The following is a 21,786-nucleotide window of genomic DNA, read 5'->3' on the forward strand; positions in this document are numbered from 1 at the left end:
GGATTATCCTCAACAGGCTGACGAACTATGCTGAAAGTGGAATGGTCTTTCGCAGAGGCAGTTCAGATTCCGGAAAGAGATCCCGCCATCCGCACAGACATCGCGCGCGTGGAGAAAGCATCGAAGCAAAGGAGAAGGGGTAATCGCTACTACGCCGTAGAAATGATCGACGTGAAGAATACGTTCAACAGCGCCAGCTAGGAGGGTATAGCCAAAGCTCTGCATAGAATGTGGGTCCCGAACAATTTGTGCAAGGTTCTGAAAAGTTACTTTCAGAATCGAGTGCTGGTCTACGAGACGAACATGGGGACGAGGTCGATTAGGGTCAAAGTAATACTACCTCAGGGCCCAGACCTCTGGAATATAGTGTACAACGGAGTGCTAACACTGGAACTGTCCAGGGAAATCGAGATTGTCGGTTTTGTAGATGACGTTATCCTGACGTTAACCGGTGAGGCCTTCGAGGAAGTAGAACTGTTGACTGCAGAGATAATAGGCATCGTGGAAACCTGGATGGATGATATTAAGTTGCAGCTGGCTCACCACAAGACGGATGTAGCGCTGGTCAGCAACCAAAAAAAAAAAAAAAAAAATCCAGCGTTTCGTACTCAGCGTCGGCGGGCATTAAATTCCATCGATATGTGTGTTGAAGCACAACGTGTTGGTCATGATCATGCCGGATAACGAACATAGTTGACAAGCACGTTTCGCCTAATGGCTGTTCGTGTCGCGAGCGTGTACAGAACGATATCGTCAGAGGTGGTATGCGTAATTGCTTGGATGATTCCCATCTGAATTATACTGACTGAGGGCGTTGAACACTACTAACGGAGGAATACATGAAATGCATCGAGAGAGGATTCGATGGCAAAGTGGCCACAAGAGCGACCCATCCCAAATCTGTCGACGTGGGTACATAAGTAGCATGGAGAGGTGAACATCCATTTGAAGTAGCTTTTTCTCCCGGAAGTACCCGCATCTGTGTGGACACGCTTCGTCACCCCTTTCCCGGAGTGTGTGAATGTGCAAGAGACGCCGGAACACATGGTCTTTGAATGACCTAGGTTCGGAGAAGTTTGAAGGGGTATGTCTGGAGTGACAGTTGATAATATCGCTAAAGAGATGTGCCACGATGAGCATATCTGGGATGCGGCCAACAGAGTAGTGACGAGTAGAAACAACTAATCGGGTTAGGGTAAAATTACACCGCCGTAGAACTCTCCGTCGGAGTAGACTAGATCCACCGCCAGGGCCAGTTGAGTAGTACACGACGCAGCAACGGGTTCGGGTCATTGGGACGCCAGCGAACGGGACTTCACAGGAATCACCGGTCCAACTTCGACACCTTATCAGATAGCTCATGAGTTGGCCTGCCGGCCGGGAAATAGAGTGATCAGACCGCGTCGAACAGCCAGTAGCGGGTTATTGGGGCGCCAGTGAACCGGAAGCTATGCTTCACTCGGAATCGCTGGGCAGACTTAGGCAACTACTGGTTGGCCTGCTCCACCGCCGGGGACTAAATCGAGTAGATTGGGACGAAACGGGAGCTAAATGTTTCATGAAAACAAGCATCGGGATCGTGATAAATCCACCGCCGAGGAATTCGCTGTAGGGTAGCTTCTACTTGGCTGGGAGCTAGGCTCACGAAACAGAGATCGGTACCGCCGAATAATATTCGAGTAGATCTCGGAGAAGCTAGGAATTAAATGGCTCCAAAAAGCGGCTACCGGTGTCGGGAGAAATGCCTCCGTCGGGGAATTCTCAGTCGAAGTATGGTGACTTTGTCGCCGGGAACTATCCGGGTAGATCTTGAAGCTGAATGACTCACATAACCAGATGCTAAATGGCTCATGAAATCAACAGCCAAAGGGCCCACTGATACGAGAGCTAAATGGCGAAGTAATACATGGAGACGAAAAGCACGAGTTGAGAGCTAAATGGTTAGGTGTTTGAAGCTTTTTAAACCATACTATTAAGAACACAGACATTTTCTATCCCTACAAACTGAATGACTCTAGGCCCTCCGGGCATCGGTTGGCAATTAGATTTTTGGAGTGCACCGTTAAGCATTGTCATGTTTTTTGCAGATCATTCCATTCGGTCATTCGCCTCTTTTCTGGTTGGAGAAATCTCTTTTGAAAAAAATCTCTAACCCTATGTGCGGGGTTGGGATCCGAACCCAGGTGAGCTGCGTACAAGGAAATCGATTTACCAACTACGCTATTCCCGTCCCCTCATTCTATATCTAATTGTCTACTGGGTTTTTCCAGGGTTGTTAGCTAAAGATTCGATAGACCGCCTTATCAACTTGTTACAGAACACTACTACCGTAATAGATCTGCCGTATTTCTTCAGGCCGCCCGTTTCGGATCGTACACTGTTTCGAATTGTTTCCGATCTCGAGAGCAGCCACACATGACGAACAACCATCCATATTTAGACAATCCTTCTATTGACGAAAATATCGTACTATCAACTATAGACTACCGAAGTAAACATCAACAGCGTTTTTAAAAAGCAGAGTATTTGCATAAATTCGTCATTATTTAATTTATGGAAAAGAAAATTGGTGTGATGGGTACGTATTTAATGAATGTTAAATACAACATCTGGTACAACCTATAACTAGATTACTGTAATATTCTGGTCTCAATATGAAGATGTAAGGAATATTGTAGGAGAATCCAAGAGGAAAGACAATTGATAAACTTCAAGCTTATTCGGAACAAGCATGTCTTCAAAAAATGTTCCAAACGATGAATCAAATTACATGTATCACGTGGGACTTTATTGGTATGTATGCTGAGAATCTTTTGCGAAGTCTGTCGTTGTCAGATAGTAAAAAAAATGTAGTTGTGCTTCAGATGTTATTATTTAGTACAGATAGCGTTCATAGAGATTTTCCTAGCAGCGCGCAGTAAAAAAATTCAGTGTACCCTAGCATGGTCTAAGGCTTACAATCATTAGCGGGAAGCACAATTGTCCGTAATCGCTTTTCTTCTATTATAATGTCTGTGACATGTTAAATAGCTTGAAGAAGAAACTTCCAAATTGACAGCCAGCGATAAGAGAATCAAGCGCTTCAACTATAATGAATACACTCATTGGTATATTTAAATACAACCAATAAAGGGACCAATTCTCTCGATGATTTCGACTGTGTGTATTCATATTAAATCTCCTACAGAAATGGGGTTCCCTAATGAAAATTAATTGAAGAAGAATGCAACACTAAACGGGCCCCTTTTTCGGCTCAAAACTAGCATTGAACACTATTACAGTGAGCCCGTTGGTCGGCGTTCTTACAGCATTTTTCGTTCATCTCGAAAGCCTTGTATATCTCAGCTGAAATAGGCAATATTCTTTTCAATATTATGATAAGAAAGAGACTTATAAAATTAACGCAAAGTGCAACAATGATATCCTATTTGATTTTTCACGAATATTTAGAATACTGCTCCCGTTCTTGTCTGCCATAGTACAACTACTGACCAGAGAATACAGTTTTAAAATATCAATTTTCTTATAATATATTGAAAATGATTATGAATATTTTCGATAATGTTGTCACGAACCCGGCTAAGTGTACCAGTTTTCGCCTAGAATTCTCAATAACAGATGAATCGCACATTGAACATCGTCACGAGTCTTACCTTATGCTTAAGGTCAAACCGTAACAAAGGCTCACGCGTTCGTATCAGTTGGATATTTATCACCACCGGTCGACACAAATGACTGATTTTAATGACCATTCTTTTATCGCACATGTATTAACCGAACCGAAGATGCTGGTGGCAGCTTTCCATTTGAAGGTGGCATCCGGTTACTCCTTGCACTAGTAACCAACTGCGCAAACACCTGGGAAAATTTAACTTCGACAAATGACATCCGTTGGCCAACTGCATGGATTGTTGCTGTCCCTGGGAAGCACGATGTCCGGAAGTTTGCCACCTCATACAAACGACGGTTGCATATGTGGAGCACACATTGACAAATGAGCGCGTGGATCGTCAGTGCTAAAGTAGCAAAACATGTTTTTATTTAGAATGTCATTTTCTGAGGATTCAGAACTCCTGCACGCAGACAGTCACAGGCGGGCACAGTCTCCCTCGGCGGACAAGCTTAAGCGATATACGCATGCAGCCTGCGGAAAGATGGAACTCCTTGGGCACCCGCATCAATCCATTAATTAATAATGATTATTAAAATATCCTATTTACAGTCAAGCGGTTCGTTGTAATATTCAATAATAAATCGTTGCTCTTAGTTGGATGTGTCAGGGGAAATTGGCTGTTTCAGCATTAGTAATCTTGCGAAGATAAATTAGGTTGGATGTGAATTTGATCAACAAATTCATACTCATACTGATGATATGTTAAACAATTTTTGTTCGGCTAGAGCTAGAAGCATAGAATGTTTAATAGTTTGATTGCATACAAAATTTAAAAATGTTTAACGCATTTTCCGTGAAAATGAAATGAAAGTTTGACAGAAATATAATCGCATATGGTCAATGCTTCTGTCTGTCACGTTACAAATTTTCACATATTTCATAAGATTGCAAGGCTGCAAAAACGATGAAATTAGTTTCTATCACAACTGCACATTATTAAGGTCTCTAAACCCCATATTTTTCCTACAGAGAGTTATTTTCGCTTTATTGACATTTTAATATGTCTGTCACGTTACGTAATTTTCGCAGTGAGTTTTGAGGTTACCTACAAAATTGAAAAATGTCTGTTCAGTAGGCCCTCAAATTTGCGTGAACACAGAGAAGAGTTTAGAATATAGTTTTGCTGAAGACAAACTTTTTTTTGTTTTTATGGAGTATTTTCAATTATTTGCCACGTTACAAGCAAAATCAAGGAAGGATATCAAGATAGTCGTACATGAAACATCATTGATATGGGCATTGCGTATTTACAGGAAATGTCATGTTCATTTTGAAAAACATTGTTTTTTATGCAGAAACGTGAAAACTTATGAAAAGTTTGATATTTCAGGAAATAATATTTCATCTCGAAGCAAAATCGAAAATAACTGGAAAGTGGCTGCATTTGAAGGAGAATTCTTCATGAGCATTTTGGATTGCAAACAAATTTGACGTACATTCTATAACTAAATTATTTAAAGTTTTTGCAAATAAATGAACTTTTTCCAAATATTTTTATGTTTTTATTAGAAATTCTTTTATTGTTATTTTCTCCATAATGCAATTATATTTAAAACTTTTATTATTTGCAATTCAATTTTAAACGTGTTATATTTTTCATGTTTTGTAGTTGTGAATAACTTATGGAAAGGCAGTATTTTCACTACTTAATATTTTTGTTGAAAGAAAACAAAATATATTGAAAGATTTTTCTTACTACCATTTTGCTTCGAAATGACATTTAGTATTAATACTGTACTTTTTGTGTTTCGAATTCATCCCATCAGTAACTAGCACCAACTGGGTGCGCCTTATGCGCAAATTGGTCTGATCCATATTCCGCTTTTGGGAATTAATATTGCATAATGTCAGGCGTTCGACTCCCTAGCCAAAAGACAAGAGTTCGATATTAGCTTTCTCGTCAGCAAAACAGAGCTTCTGCATTTGCTTCCCGGGACATCACCCAAGTCAGTTGCTTAGATGTTCACATATGTCGTGTGAACTGTTTGGAATTTTTTGTGTCTAACTAGTGCTAATGTGGGTACTAGTTTAGATACATCGTCCAACACCCAGTTGGTGCTAGTTACTGACTAAATGAATTCTAAACGCAAAAATATTCCTTAGTTTATAGTGTGTCGAATTCAAAATGGTCTGTGGTTAAATGTTTGAATTTGTTGATTTTCCCGCATTGAGAGGCTGGGGACTGGGGTGTCTAGATGATGTAGCTTTTAGGACAATAGATGTTACATTCATTTCATTATATGAATTTTGAAATATTGTATAAAATTATTACAAAACTTTTATTACCAACTCTGTACGATTATTATTAAATTACTGATTGATGTACATATTTCTCGAAGTGCGAAAAATAGTTCATTTCAAAATTATAGAAAATAAGCCGATTCTGTATAGTTTTGAGCAACCAGATTTTGTTGTCATTCTTGCTGACGTGCTACGACTGAAAATCTTCTCACAAACGAGTTCGTCATGCTGGAGTGTGCGTCAAAGTGAATTTTTTGGCCAAATCACGGCCAGTATTCTTTTGCACTGCACTTTACTGATTTTCGCTCGTAGTGTTAGGTCATATGCTTCACTTCTAGGCTTGTTTTGCTTTGTACGATCAAACATTTGGGTTTCCCGGTAACGTATAAGCATGGTATTTGCAATCTATTTTGTAAATTGAAAACCTTTGGCGATCATTTCTGTTGATCACTTTGGTTTTCGATACGAATAAGCAATTTTTTTACGTTTTCTGCGTCCCATCTTTAATAACTTTTGAACGTATTGATGAATCGCGATAATTTTCATCACTGAATAGAGAATTCTTCCTAATCAAAATGGTGTATTGCGCTTCTCGCTGCGACATCAGAGGAGCTACAGTAATTAAGCATGCGAGTCCAAATTTTTAACTGAAAACATTATAATACATCTCCGTGTTTACTTAACCAAAGATTACTCAAAAACGGGCAAATTCGTCAGGATTTGTAAAATGTTCCAAATGAAGAATCCCATTGGGAACACAAATGGGCTTGAAACCTAGTGCACAAAAAAGTATTTCAAAAATTTAACGAAAAATGTGGTGAAACCGTCTGCTACAAAAGCGTGACAGTTATTGACATTTTCTATAAACAAAATACACAATATCTTTTGACATCAATACATACAAATAAAGTACATATCGTCAGTATAACTCTCCATTATTTTAAATTCGGAACCGATTCTCTTATCGAAATCCAGCTACACTGGTACAATACTGATATTTCAAGCGCTCGTTAACAAATATGTGCAAAACGCGACGGTTTAAATTTTTTGGGTGTGCCTACAGCTCAAATAAGCCAATTTTGGAGCGTTTCACTTAAAATAGCATGCGGCAGCATCTTATGAAGGACTAGAACCCAATGCAATTTTCGACTTTTGGCCAGGTTTTTAGTGAAATCCGCCACTGTGCGCTGGTGTGGACAGAAAACGAAAACTTCGCTGAGCGCCAAAAGCATTATAGAGTTACAAATCGTGTTCATGATATAGTTCATCCAATCTTGTTACGTTACTCCAAGTTCACATGATTCACATCACTCCACGTGCCGAATTCGAAAATAAACTCAGGAATAAAATATCACCTTAACGTGCATATAATTTATGAAAATGGTGACTAAGATCTTGAAATCATAAATATAATTCACTCTTCTCGTGCAATACGAAAATCGTGAATAAGACCATGAAAAATCCAACAGTAATGTCCTAACGGTAACGTGATGAGCAATTACAAAAATCGCAAATAAATTCCTGAAATCATGAACATCGCTTAACTATCGGCTGTGTGTTCCCAAATATGAACCAGAATCATAAGAAAAACTACGTGTCTAGAGAACAACAACAGTAACTCAACGAAACATTCACACTTAATGCCGTTTAGGGTAAGGTGGGGGCAAACCCGACCCCTTCTGTTATCGAAAATCGGAAGCACTTGGCGAACTACTATTAATATTGTCGTGAAGAACATCGAAAATAATCATAATGGTGGCATGACAGCATTTTAGTAGTCTACATTGAGATACTCAAACGACAATAAATGTGTTTTTACAACTTTTTATTTGATTTTTGTGCATCATTGACTTTACGATATTTGTGATTGTTGAAGTGACCGGATAAAAAATGTAAGTGGATTTAAATTCCTTGATTAAAGTGCTACAAAGTGCATAGATGAATTTAGTCCAACTTTTTTTCATATTATTTTTAATAGCATCGTAATGAAAAATGACATGGTGGGGCAAATCCGACCTCTAAATACTGGGGTAAATCCGACCGCTGTTTTGCTAAGAAAATGTTTATTTATCAAATATTTGAAATATTTTTTTGCACAATGGTTCATAATTACAAACAAAGACACAAAAACGTGATGAATATAGTATTCGTCGAGCAATTGCTCCGATGCAAATGGGAGTATCTTTACATGCTACTGCTCGTGATTTTGACATTCCTAGATTGACATTGTATTCCATTTTCTTCATGTTACATTTCAATATCAATTCAATTGATTTATCATTGAAAAACGCTTTTAATCCACCTAACAGTGTGATGAGACATTTTTTATAACTCTTATCACTCTCTTCGGATATTATATTGAGAACATTTAGAACTTGATGCTTCACGATGTTTTTGATAACACATACTACATGGGATAGTGGCAGGACTCAGAGAATCGCTCAAATCAGCATAGGACAACATCAGTGCAAGAAATCTTAAACCAAATCAATGGGAAAGCGAAAAAATGGCCCTTAAAATAGACATACCAACGAATTATTGTTAATGCTCTGTTAATAAAATATCTAAATTGTGGTGGGAAAACTGAATTTTCCTAAAGGGGTTATATATTGTACTGAGCCAAAAAAATCGAAATTTTTTTTTGAATCGATTTGAAGTTTATACTTTACTCAAATTTCCAACGCGACTGAGAACTAAGAAATCAACGCATTTTCTTGAAAAGGGCGATACTAGCAGTGATACCATTCAAAGAAAATCAACAGTGAATATTTCCATACTTGGTTTTATTTCCTATTTAGGAGCTATTGTATTTTTTTACATCCTAGATTGCATGATTCAGTGATCGAAACCCAAAACTTCATAAAGTATTTGAAATTAATAAATTAAAATTTGTTTTTGCTATTCAAATTGACAAAATGATAGTATCGCCCCTTTGGCGATTGTTTACTTTTTCGGTCCCACCTATCAGCATTGAAGTATCGCCCTTACGTTTTTTTGCAATAACTACCGTTCTACACCACCGATTTCGTCCGTGTTTTTTCAATAGCGATCATTGTTACTAGACAGCTGGTATCAGCTTGATAATCTTAAAAAAATACGAAAATAACAGTTTCGCCTCTAAACTGCTAGCAAAAAAAGTATCGCCCTGTTTGTTTGCATGGAGCGTGGAGGGCGAAACTTTAAATAAACAAACAACAATACAGTTTCGCCCGTTGTACTTTTTTCCTGTAGTTTAAGAAAGCAATATCGTAGAATCCAAATTTTTAGGTTAATTTGTTGCGTTTCAAAGCCCTCATTCGCATGTATGAAAAAAGCCTTATGTTTACATTTGTAAGTATCGCCCTTTTCACAAAAAAGCGTTGAAATGAAATCGCAGCTCCTGATATCACGTTATCTCTGAAGTGCATGCGTGCATAGTTCCAAATTTTACTTCGACATCGACTTTTTCTAAAGGTGACTTCCCAGTAGTATCCTTGATTTGAATTATTATCGCTAATCCTAATGCCAAAGAACAAATAAAAACCTCTCGAAAACGAAGCGTTTGGGAATATCATCATCATTACGGGAATTTTCATTTTTACGAAACTTTTCAATATCCTTCCGTCACTTGCGTTAATGCACTGGGTGCATAGTGCTCTGAAAATCTAGCGAAATCGTCTTAGGGCACCAGCGGGTCTAATTCAGAGCTATCTGCGCGGCGAGTTAAATCTGTTAAGGATACTAAAAACTAATTTCTATTCCATAATTTTCAGTTCAGCAATTCGAGAGATCGTGCTCACCGCAAGCCATGAAAAAATAGACTACGTTGTGAAGCGATGGTCACTATTTATTAAAAATCACGGTTAAATAAAAAATTAAACTATTAAAAAATTTCAAATAGTTTATAATTTTCACAAACTTATTAGGAAAAATTGCTTTCGTAATATTGTGTAGGAAAAAAGCTGAAAATTTCAGTATTTTCTCTATCTGCAACATATAAACCCTCAAGTATACCAATTAATTGGCATACGAATTGGAATAGGTTCGCCAAATTTTGGTAAAAAATCTATAAAATAACCCCTTGAAAGCTACCTAAAAATTGTTGTAGTTCGATGCAATAAAAAAATCCCCAAAAATGAAATGTATCTATTAATGTGAAACACAGTGAATAATACATACAATAAAGACCCATTTTTATCAATCTCATGCTGTATTTTAGGCTGACAAAATGGGGACATTGACTAAATCGGGCAATTTTTTTTCTTTATAATAAACTGAAGCTGTTAAAATAATCTTCCCGTCCCTTGATGTAGTCTGATAACTATTTCTGATTATGATGAACTTTTTATTTTTGCATATTTTCATCTTCATGATAAGGAAAACATGCTCAAGAAAGGATTTACTCGAATTCAGTCTTGTTCGTCTGCTAGAGCCCATCAAAGATATGTTCATATTTGGCTGATAAAATCGGGGTTTCAATGTATTATAATAGATATTCAGCATTCGAAGAAGTTTCTTGTGAACGAGTGTAGAACGACTTTGTTTCTACTTACTTGAAGTCAGCGGCGTAGCCATAAATTCGGTTCGATCCTACTGTCCAAACGGCATAATTCCGAAACCGTAATTTTTGAAGTTTTACAATTATGCAAAATTATTTTTTCAGAAAATAGTAACAGAGTTCGTGTCTTTAGCGAATTTGTTGAGACTTTATTGTAGTCATGAAAATTCACCATAAATACTTCTTGGACGATATACCGTCAAAATTATTTTATCAAATGATGCGCTGTTTAACTTTTGTAAAACTCATGGAAGATACTAAACCTCCGAAATTGGCGGTTTCAAAATGATACTATCGAGATCTTAAATTACTGTTTTTAAACATTTGACCTATACATATAATTGGTCATACAACAAAAATTATATGCTCATCAAAATCGATCAGGAACTGCTAGAGTCGAATGGAAATCGTCATTTTTCATAAATTTCTCTCTACATTCGGAAAGTTCCTTGTTATTAATCATATTACGTTTTCGTCTCAACTCGACGCATTCCCAAAATAAAAACCTGTTTTAATCCACCTAGTGGTGCAATTGTGCTTGTCTCATTTGTCCAGACTACGATTCCATGGCTGGTTATGTTCAATACAATGGTGGAAATGAGTATTACATGTTCAGTACGATTTGCACATACATACAACGGAACGACAGCCACGATCTTGAGATACAGGTATACCTCGATTTAACATACATTTTCCGATTCAATCATGTACGTTAAATCGAATTTTATGTAAAATCGAATCACAAAAGAAATATTTGTTTTCGAATAGAATTCTTTTTTATTCATCACACGAAATATTTACGAGGATATTACTGATTGTATCCACCTAACAGTGACATAGAAACCACATATTCACAATTAAACAATTAGATTGCTCTTCTGAACATAAACAACATATTTATCTTAACCTTGCCAAGTATTCGCCAATTCTAACAGATATTCATTTCATAAAGTTCGTCGCAAAATTTTCTCAGAATTCAGGATAACTTTTAAGAATAGTCAACAAAATTGGATTAACCATTGTGTACATGAAGAGCACAATGCCTAATTTTAGTAAGTAAGATAAATTGTGTTTCTATTTTGTCTCATCTTTATCTTGGTAGACCAACCTGTCCGTCAGATAATCGCAGAATTCAAAAAGAGAACAATACTTGAGTTCACGAGCAAACGACTAGCCACGAAGGTTTGTAAGTACAGGAGTTCTACTTGCAGAAAAAAACCAAATCGAGCCATTGTAGCGCTATAGTTATCCTTAAGGAAAAGTTGGATTAAATCATTTTGTGCACAACAGATACAATACCTCAGTTTAAAAGTCGAACTCATCAGAATGAATAAGACATTTTAATTACAATGCAAAAGTATTTAAAAAAAATTGTTTAATCCTTATGTACGACGAGGAGGTGGAATTCACTAGAATGTTGATGTCACTATTATCGATCTCCAAAATAGCCGCGTAGTATGTGATGTCTAAAGCCAAGAATTGATCCATTTGTTTCCTGCTCCCACGTTGTAAAAGGCGACAAAGACCGAAATCTTCTTTTCATTTTATTAGATCTATCTCCTTTTTCATTTATTGGATCCATCTCCTAGATTTCTATTTGAACGTGAATCTTTATTATGGTACTCCTGGGGACCATGTATCCAGAGTCTTCGATCATCTTGAATCGTACGCAAATGCCAGTACAGTTTATTCGAATCCCAATCTTTACTAACGACCATTCTCTACCCGTTGCAGTTGTTGAGAGTGATATGCCTATTAGTGGAACTCACCGTCTGCCAATATCTTGTCACCGCCCTATACCTTCCATCAACCATATCTTTCCAGTTATCTATTTTTAACTTACACATAAAAACCCATAAAACTATTATCAGGAAATAACTCGAACCACAAATTCCTCTATTCATTTTGCTGTGCGGTATCAAAATAAGAATGTTTTTGTGTCTCAGAATCTTAAACATAATCTAGCGAAAAAACGAAAATAAATTATGTTTCTTTAAGCATTGGAAGTGGATCATAGAATAAAATTGATATTGACTCTTAACATTTCGTTTTAGTAACATTGACATTAAAAATTTTTTGCATGTATGTTAAATTGAGGTAAAAATTACGTTAAATCGAAATATGTTAAATCGAGGGTATGTTAAATCGTGAGTATGTTAAATCGAGGTATACCTGTACTATGTGATATTGAAACATCGCTTGAAACCAGCGGCGGATCATGGAGAATGATCCGGGAGGTCCAGGTCTTGCCGAAAGTTTTCAACTTGTTAAGAAATTTTAAACTAGTTTTAATTTTAAAGTAGCAACCCCTTACTGCATACTCCCTCCGGGCCGGTATGATTGACGATTTTTAGAGTGAACCTTTCTATATGAGAAAGGCAAAAATGTACCAAAGTCCAAAAAAGTCAATTTTTGTCAAACATCTCAATGTTTCATGCATTTTAAAGTCATTTGGCATCAAAAATACAATTTGATTTTGAAAATTTTTCATTTCAGTTTATATGGGAATTTGCTGCGTGATTGCATTCTTCAACTCATAACCCCAGAACCGGAAGTCCAATCAATAAAAAATTCAATAGCAGCCGATGGGAAGGTTGTACCTTTTATTTGAGACTAACTTTGTGCAAATCGGTCCAGCCATCTCTGAGAAACAGAGGTCATATTTTTTCCACATACACACACATACACACAGACATTTTCCGATCTCGACGAATTCAATCGATTGGCATATGACACTCGGCCCTCCGGGTCGGGATTAGATTGACGAATTTTAGAGTGAATGAGAAAGACAACATTTTTAGCAAATGTTGAAAGTTATGCATTTTTTTGGTGAGCAGTTCTATGTTTCATAGACATTAAATCAATTTTAACTTCGCTTCCTATTAAATAAAGACCCTCATTACAGTACATCTCTACAAAAACGAGCTCTATTTGGAAATAAATCTGAGGATTAGGATTGATTATAGAACTCTGGAATTTTCTATTGGAATGTTTTCAGGCAGGAATTTGATATTGATGCTATTAGACAACTGTGAAATCAAGACCAATAGATCAGTTACATATCAGGAGGTCCCTATTCCGACAATTTATCAAAAGTCCTCATGATGTTTACAACAACAGGTTATCAATCTACGGATCAGATAATTGTTATTGTAATATTGAATTAAATCAATAAATTTTCAACTTCAATCCAATATTTTTTTTGGGTGTGATGGGGGGGGGGGGTTGTATGGTGTTAAACCCCAAAACTTTCTCTTGGCTACGCCGTTGCTTGGAGTTATTTATTTCGTTTTTCATTTTCCGATATGTTTCAGATCGATCCGATGGTTATAAGTTAGAAAAATTGCAGTCAGAGGGTTCGCACAAATGACCATTTTTGCACTGATAAGTGATCAAGTTTCTTCCAGACAACTTGGAAGTGTTCGGTGATTATTTCTAGCGGTTGTAGATAGTAAAATGAAATACAAAATTCGTTTTATCGAAATAATGTTTGGCTTATTTCAATGGATTATTACTATATTGAACAATAAATAGGCGACAAAGAGTAATTAACAAACAAAAAGCCATAACTTTTAAAGTATGCAAAATAGATATTTAAAGTCTTTAGTAAAGTTATTCGCAAAAGTAAGAGCTACAAATTTGCTGAAGACATCATTTCGATATAATCACTTCCAAGGAAATTTGTGAAAATATCTCACTCATAGGGGGATTAATCAGCAAAACCACAATACCAAAAGAAAGGGCATATTACCTCCATTAAATTCTCCGAAGATACTATTGACCTAAAGTAAGCCGTTTTGGCGTTAATAATAGATTACATGTTTTTGGTCATATTTCAGGCAATGGGAAATGATAAAAATCTTTCGTCCGCATTTAATGTTAAATATCTCTTTTAATAATAGTCCGATTTCAACAATCTATAGCTTGTTCGAAAGGTATTCGTTAAAGCTGTCTAAAAATATATAAATTGGTAATCTATATAGACAATTTATGCAGATGATTTAAAAAAACTGCAAAAAACGCCATTTTTACGCATTCAAACATTCATATCTTGGAAACTAAACATCAGAATCAAAAACAAATTAATAGCGTTCATACTGTTTTAGTTCTTTCTTTTAAAATTAGTTTGGATAAGATCGGTTCAGCCATTGCTGAGAAACACGAATGAGAATTTGTCCGTTACATACACACACACACAGACATTGTCCCTAATCGTCGAGCTGAGTCGATTGGTATATAAGACTTGGCCCTCCGGGCCTCGGAAAAAACTTGAAAGTTTGAGCGAATTCTATACATTTCTTTTATAAGAAATGTAAAACCATAAAATAACTGCGCTAAATCAACCAAAAACATCGTCGGTCGGGTTTACCATTTTTGAAAATAGCAAAAATGAACTTTTTCGTAAAACGCTTGTATCTCAAAATTTTCCCAAAATGCGAATAAAATGCTATGCATAGAAAGTTGCCCTGAAGTCTAACTTTTAATTTGGTATGTAATGACTTGATCCGATGTAAACTGAGCATTTTACAGCCAAATCCATTTGGTAGGTCGGATTTGGTCCACCTTACCGTATTGGGGGCGAACTAGTTTTTTAGAAACATAAATAGTTTCATGAATACGAGGTTTATTATTCATAATTTCAGGAATTTCATCACGGTTTTCATAATCGTTCAGTTCACGAAATCGTGACCTTTTTTCATGAATTTATGAACGGATTCTTTCGTGTACAAATAGTGTTGGAATTGCTATTTTCGGTTTCCATTGTAGCAAATTCCATTGATTTTCTATGGGACATTCAACTATAAGTACATTATTTCAACTATAGGTGCAATGAAGCTCAAAAATGAACAAAAATAATATTTTTGATTCTTATTTGAGCGAATTTCAAGGATAAAACTTTTATTCACGCATTCTTTCAGTGTCATGTGTCAATCAAAAAAGATTTGGTGATGGTTGGTATCTCAATTAGGTGTATGCAACTATTGGTACACCTCAACTATAGGAACATCCAACCTACTGCACTAAATTAAAAATGAAACAATTCCCGCTCGCTGTTGGCCAGTTAAAAAGGTATTTTAATTATTTCTTTAAGATTGTGTGAGTAAACAAAATCGTCTTTTTGAGATTATAGCGGCTCCGCCATCATTCTATTAATACCACAAATCTTGACAAATTATGCTCATAATGTGTCACTAATAGAGCAATTGTTACAATGTATATCCCCTTTCAAACAGACCAAACCGTCTCTACCGTCTGACCTCACCGTACACGTCCTCATATACTTTATGGAGCGCGGTTCCCTCTTTCAAAGCCCACCAAATTATTTCAATTAAATCTGGCGAGTGAAATCTAATCGAATTCAAACGCCTTACCATGGATTGCTGCCAAGATTCTCCCAAAAATCTGCTGGTCTCAGCATCAATGTCACGACATCAGGGTCTAGTGTCCAGACACGGCCAATCATTGGGAAAGGTCCATTAAATAGTGGCCTCGGTGTCGCATTGGTCGCCGAAGGGTCGCATCAAAACAATTCACACCGCACTACGATTGCCAACATCCATTGAGACGTTGAAGGTCAGGATAAATTGAAGCGTTTCGATTCTTGGGGAGTACAGGATTTTGAGCTATGGTTTTCTTAAAGTAAATTGGTTTACATGAACTAAAGTCGCACGGGATAGAGGATAATTGTTTAATTTAACCATTGTAGATAGGAACTAACCGCTCACACACAGAGAGAACAGTAATCTCCACCAATGGGCAGCGAGCATGGATGAATGAGCATGCTGTCGCGATTGGTGGTTGTGCTGCTGTGGGCGGAGCTTTATGTCGTATCGCTATTTATTTCTGTTATAACTGTGCTACAGTGCAGCGCTACGTAACGATGATTGTCGATGATGACGATGATTCCATGCTTATGCTGTTGTTAGGGGTGAGAGTGAGAGTCGACTATGCGATCGTGAGAGAATGTTGAAAGTGCCTTTCGGTGGCATGTTTAGTTTTCGTTGCGCAGCTCGTCAGTTTGGACGTGTTTTTCATAGCTTCTTAATTGGGGCTCCGAGAAAAGTTGAGGTCTTTTGAACAGCGACGGTCTATTTTAAATATGAATTCGTGAATGACGTCCATACGAAAGATTTTGAAGTGTGTGGAGAAATAGCAAGTGATGATACTACTGAATTAAACCGAGGCCAGGAAGATCAATTAAAATTAGGAAGAAACGAAAAGCATACGAAACGAACGACTAACAGTCACTACCACCGACTGAGGAATGGAATTAAGTGGTGTTGTGTTTTGAGCAATTCAATCGAACATAGTGGAAAAGAAAGAAAACAATAGCGTTTTGTGGTGAAATTGAATTAAAAGTTTAAATTAAATTAAACCTTGGTGAACTTTTGCTGTGTGCGATTTTATTTCTACAAGTGCAAGAATTCATACAAATTAATTCTGTGGCATTCGAGTCGACATAATGGTGATTGTGTAAGTATTTTGGAATATCATACGTAGAAGCTTGATTGAAAAAAAATCATAAAGTGAAGAACTACAATTTGTTGGATGCTATATATTTCACTTTCTCCAAATTTACTCAAAATGTTAATTTGATTTTTATATCAAATCTAGTTGAATATTAGTACACACTGAAGCTCAGTCTGTGAATATTGCCTACGTACAATAGTTAAATTTAATGAAATTCCATTAAAATGCAACGGAATATTTACTGTTCAATAATAATTTTAGAAATGGATGATTTGGGTTTTATCCGACTATTCAATTAGTTGAAAGCAATAACGTATCGTTCTTCATTAAGTAACAACAATTGAGTAACTTGGTTTTTATACTACAATCACGAGGATTTGGTGGGATAACGTCTTGTTTCATTTTTCTAAGCCTTCTGTTATTCTACTAAACAAATCGTTGATAGACACGAAATATGATAGCATTTTCGTTTTTACTTGGTGCTACCCCGGTGTGGTGCTAAAAGAGATATATACTGCGTACACCCAAGTTTGGATGAGTGTTGCACCGACTACACCGATGTAGTACACTGTCAAAAATAAAAATGCCATAAGAAGGTTGCTGACGAATGTATCTACTAAACAATTTTAAGTCAAATAATAAAAAAAATATTAGCCTGAATTTCACATATGTTTGGGATGATTGAAGTTCTTCATAAACATTAGGTAATAGTATTTTATTAAACTATATGACCAATGCAAAGACCGATCAATAAAAAAGTAAGTAGATTTGATTGAAACTTGTGAACATTCTACCTCCAAATCCGGCTCAAAATTGGAGCGAAATTATATCTTTGTTAGATTTACACCTATACATAATGTTTGAGTCATTTGAATTCTATAAAAGAAGATCCTAGAATATTTGGAAGAGTTTTGCGAATCATTTTTTTTATCATTTTCTCGAATGAAATTGACCTTGTTCAAAACTTCTAAATACGATGAAATTCTACAGACATCAATGTAGTTTCTTTGACGGCTAACATATTTTGCCAATTGGGGGAAGTTTTGCTACTACGACCACTCTTTAAGTTATATTTGTAGTTGCCCTTGTTTGCTATACATATTGTAAACTACCCGATTCTATTGTCGTTTGAAGCAAGTTGTTTGTTTATCCACTTGTGTCATTCCCAACTAGGTCTACATACATACCTGGATGCATACCAATAATGTAACTGAGCATCTATGACAGGTATGCCAAACTTTGCTAGGTATAGCGCGATAGCTTTCAAAGTATCGTTCAATATATCATCTTCAATTATACCGTTTTACGTAGTTACAGCGTAGGAAAATTATACCGGTTTGTTCAGATGGTACTTAGCCGGACAATGTTTTAAGTATGTAATTATACTTAAGTTTTTACGTTTCGGATGGATTAAAAATTCGACTCTATTGAGTTGAATTTGTTAAGATGATTATTTAGCTAGTTGAAGATATACTGCGTTACAATAATTATTAAGTTGCCAGCTTTTTGTCTGAGTTCTTGTTTTATGAGACGTTTAAATATATTCAAGTGCCATTTCACTTAATTTTAGTTCATCAAAGCAGTTCGAAGTAGTAATCTTATAAAATGAATTTTCTCTGACAATTCCTCAAAAATTGAACGTATTTATTAAAATGTTTAAATTCTTCAATTTTACAGGCAATCAAATATCGTTACGTCCAACAGCCGGATCGGTCTCGAGTGGGACATTAATGATCCCAATGTGCCTCCGGTCTGCGATGCCGACTTGAATGATTTTAACGAGTGGAGTGACGGTCATTGTCGCTATATCTATCGCTTAATGGACGAACAGGCCAAACGACACACGTCCGGATGGGCAATGCGAAACACCAACAATCACAATGTTAGCATCCTGAAGAAAAGCTGCCTGGGTGTATTGGTTTGTTCGGCAAGATGTGTCTTGCCAAATGGAGATAAAATCACCCTGCGTCCTGCCATATGCGACAAGGCCAGACGGAAGCAACAGGGAAAAGCATGTCCCAATAGATTATGCATTGGGGGCGTTTTGGAAATCCAGCCTTGCCGAGGTCATTGTGGATATCCTGTGACACATTTTTGGCGCCACACGGCAAACGCAATCTTCTTCCAAGGCAAAGGTGTGCACGATCATCCTCGGCCGGAATCGAAGTCGTCTGGCGAAACGCGTAAAATTCTGGGAATCGGTCGACGTGAACGTGTTCTCAAAGCAATCCAATCAAAAGTTACTAAGGTAGTTTTCTCATAGCAAACTTATTAGTCGTACAGTATAGTTCAACAGTTTTCTTTCTTCAAACAGATTACCAACGTCAAACAAACCAAAAAAGTCACCAAACAACTGCTGGAATCGGGCAAAATACTACCCGCGCCGAACCAGCTTACCCGTGTAAATCCGGAAAACAGTTACAGCATAACTTTTCCAGGCAACTACAAATCGAACTCCCATTGCAACTATGGGACAGTCACAGTACCCACCAATCAACCAACTCAAATTCCTCAAACCATTCAAGATTACAACCAATCATACTACTACGACAACTCGAGCTTTATCCATCCGGAGGAAATATTCCAACTGGATCAACCCATTCGGCCAACCAACAAATACCCGAGCAACTCAAACACCAGCATTCACACGCTCGGAAGCTCCCCACCTACGGTTCTCGACATGGAAAGTGGTAACATCTACAAGAACACTCTGGCCAACTCAGAATATGGCTGCCGATACTTTGACTGTGTCAAGTACGAAACAAATAGCACCGACACAGATACTGCTAGTCTGACCAGTGGTTCCAGCGTGTTTGACGACTTCTCCTACTACTCCAGTCCTCAAATCGATTATCACGGTGTCAATACGAATAACAACAACGCCACACTCCCCGACATGAACAAAATCAACCTGCGCCTCTGCGACGACATCAATTCGTTCTTTATTGGCCAATCGAGTTGCGTGTCGCAAAGCAAACTCACTGATAGCATAACTGACGGGTCGGCGGCAGCCAATCAGCTGGTGGAGAACTTTTGCTACGAAAATTACAGCAATTCCGCATCACCAAACGCGACGGCAATGATGCTGCCGTACGGTGGTTACAGTGAAGCTTCCAGTGGGGATGCTCTCGTCCCCAATGCTGCCGCAGAACAGACGACGATCGCTGCCGATAGCTGGTGGAATGGTTCCACTGCTAGTGGCAATAGTAGCAATTACGCATCAATGGCGGTGTCGGCGACGGCGGGCTGGAATCATCTCGATACCGTCGCTAATGGTAGCAGCCATCCGCAGCAGCAGTACTATCTGATGGAACAGGCAGATTATCTGAGTTAAGTGTGAAATAGAGGTAATATGTGTTGATTAACAATGGACAAATTGTCGTTGAAAGGCATTAAAGAACGACCTTTTTGCTGTTGAAATGTTGAGTTTGTTGATGAAAGGGAGTAAGTAGACGAAAGCGCTCACATGCAGCTAATCAAAAACCATTGCATCGGATCGGATGAATTAAGTTTTAACATGTGTACCAGTGTAGTAAGACTTAAGTTTTATTTTGAAACAATATTTAGATATTATTTGTCTGCCCAGTACTGATTATAACTGTCTTAATAGAAGAAGTGAAAATGTTTCCAAATGTAATAAGAGGTTACAAAAATAATGTTTTGTTGAAACAATTCTAGTCATATGTATTTTTAATAGTGAATAAAGATGTCAGAAATTATTTGAAATGCACAGTTTTGCTGTACGTAAGAATATCACATAACTGCTAATTAACATTTGTTTTGGGTATTTTGTAGCTGGGACGAACTACACTGGGTCACTCAGTTTGAAATATATTGTTGGATTGGGTAATCGAAAAAATCTGAAGAAATTCCTGATCTGATAGAAGCAGCTCGCTACATTTTGCACTTCTTCTGTAAAATTTATGCTCTCCACCAGTGTCCGATTATTAGTCCTAATTGGTTCCACCAAAACTACCCACTACAACTTACAATATTTTTTCATGTAGAACAACTTGAAGCAGACGCGTAATGGGTCGTATCGTGTTCATAATTATATGTCGCACATGCAGGTATAAAATTCGTTCAAATATTAACGGCATGCCGTGTGGATAGTCTAGGAACACATCTTTCTTACTGGAAAATTTACCGAACTCGGTAAGAAGGAAAAACCGATCATTTTTGTGTCCTTATGCCTTCCAAATTTTGTGCTCTTCTGTGAATGGTGTCTGCACAAAGAAGGGCTAAATCAGAAATACAACCTCAGAAACCGCGCAAAGAAATTAGTTATCAGGATAATGACATATTGGAAAATATGTAAGTAATACGGCAACATTAATACCACGAGTTGAAGATGATTTTTAAAAATATTGTAATAGTGTCAACAATGCACAGGAAGCGAATGCAGCAGGAAACCATTTTTCACGTTTTCATATTTGGATTTAGAAAAATCATGTCTTAGAAACATTTATTGTGTATGACGAACTGTTTCTTTTCGCTGAAGCGGTTTTGGGGTGGTCGTATAAAAGTCGAAGTTACAAAATTTGCTTCACATTCTACTTGATCGTTCTATATCATTCTATATACTTTCTACCGCAATTTTCTAGAGCAATCAATTATTAATAACTTTGTTGCAGATGACGTCTTTTTATCTCAAGCCGTTTTCATTTTGGAGTGATTTCCATAACATAACTTAGGGTTTTTCAGGGCCGGCGTCACACTTTTAGCCCGAGTGGGTAGTAAGCATAGGGTGAGGGTAATAGAATAGGGATTTGTCTCATTTTCGCAATACCCACGTTTACGTTACATTTATATTAAATCACTTGCGGTGTGTTTGTGCAAATGGAATTGTAGTACTTCGATATTT

The 21,786-nt window shown here is 37.1% G+C and overlaps 2 protein-coding genes across 2 annotated transcripts in view; one reads left to right on the forward strand and one right to left on the reverse strand.

Moving 5' to 3' along the window:
* The window catches only part of LOC131682483 (uncharacterized), a 182,140-nt gene that overhangs the window by 135,735 nt on the left and 24,619 nt on the right, over positions 1-21,786 (reverse strand). The window lies entirely within an intron of this gene.
* Positions 16,811-20,648, forward strand: LOC131682484 (transcription factor glial cells missing-like). The gene is made up of 3 exons (XM_058963977.1): positions 16,811-16,925; positions 18,600-19,170; positions 19,237-20,648. The coding sequence occupies exons 1-3, from the start codon at positions 16,915-16,917 to the stop codon at positions 20,254-20,256; spliced, it is 1,602 nt and encodes a 533-aa protein (XP_058819960.1). The 5' UTR covers positions 16,811-16,914; the 3' UTR covers positions 20,257-20,648.

The sequence above is a fragment of the Topomyia yanbarensis genome, chromosome 2, assembly GCF_030247195.1.
Source record: "Topomyia yanbarensis strain Yona2022 chromosome 2, ASM3024719v1, whole genome shotgun sequence".
Taxonomy (NCBI): Eukaryota; Metazoa; Arthropoda; class Insecta; order Diptera; family Culicidae; genus Topomyia; species Topomyia yanbarensis.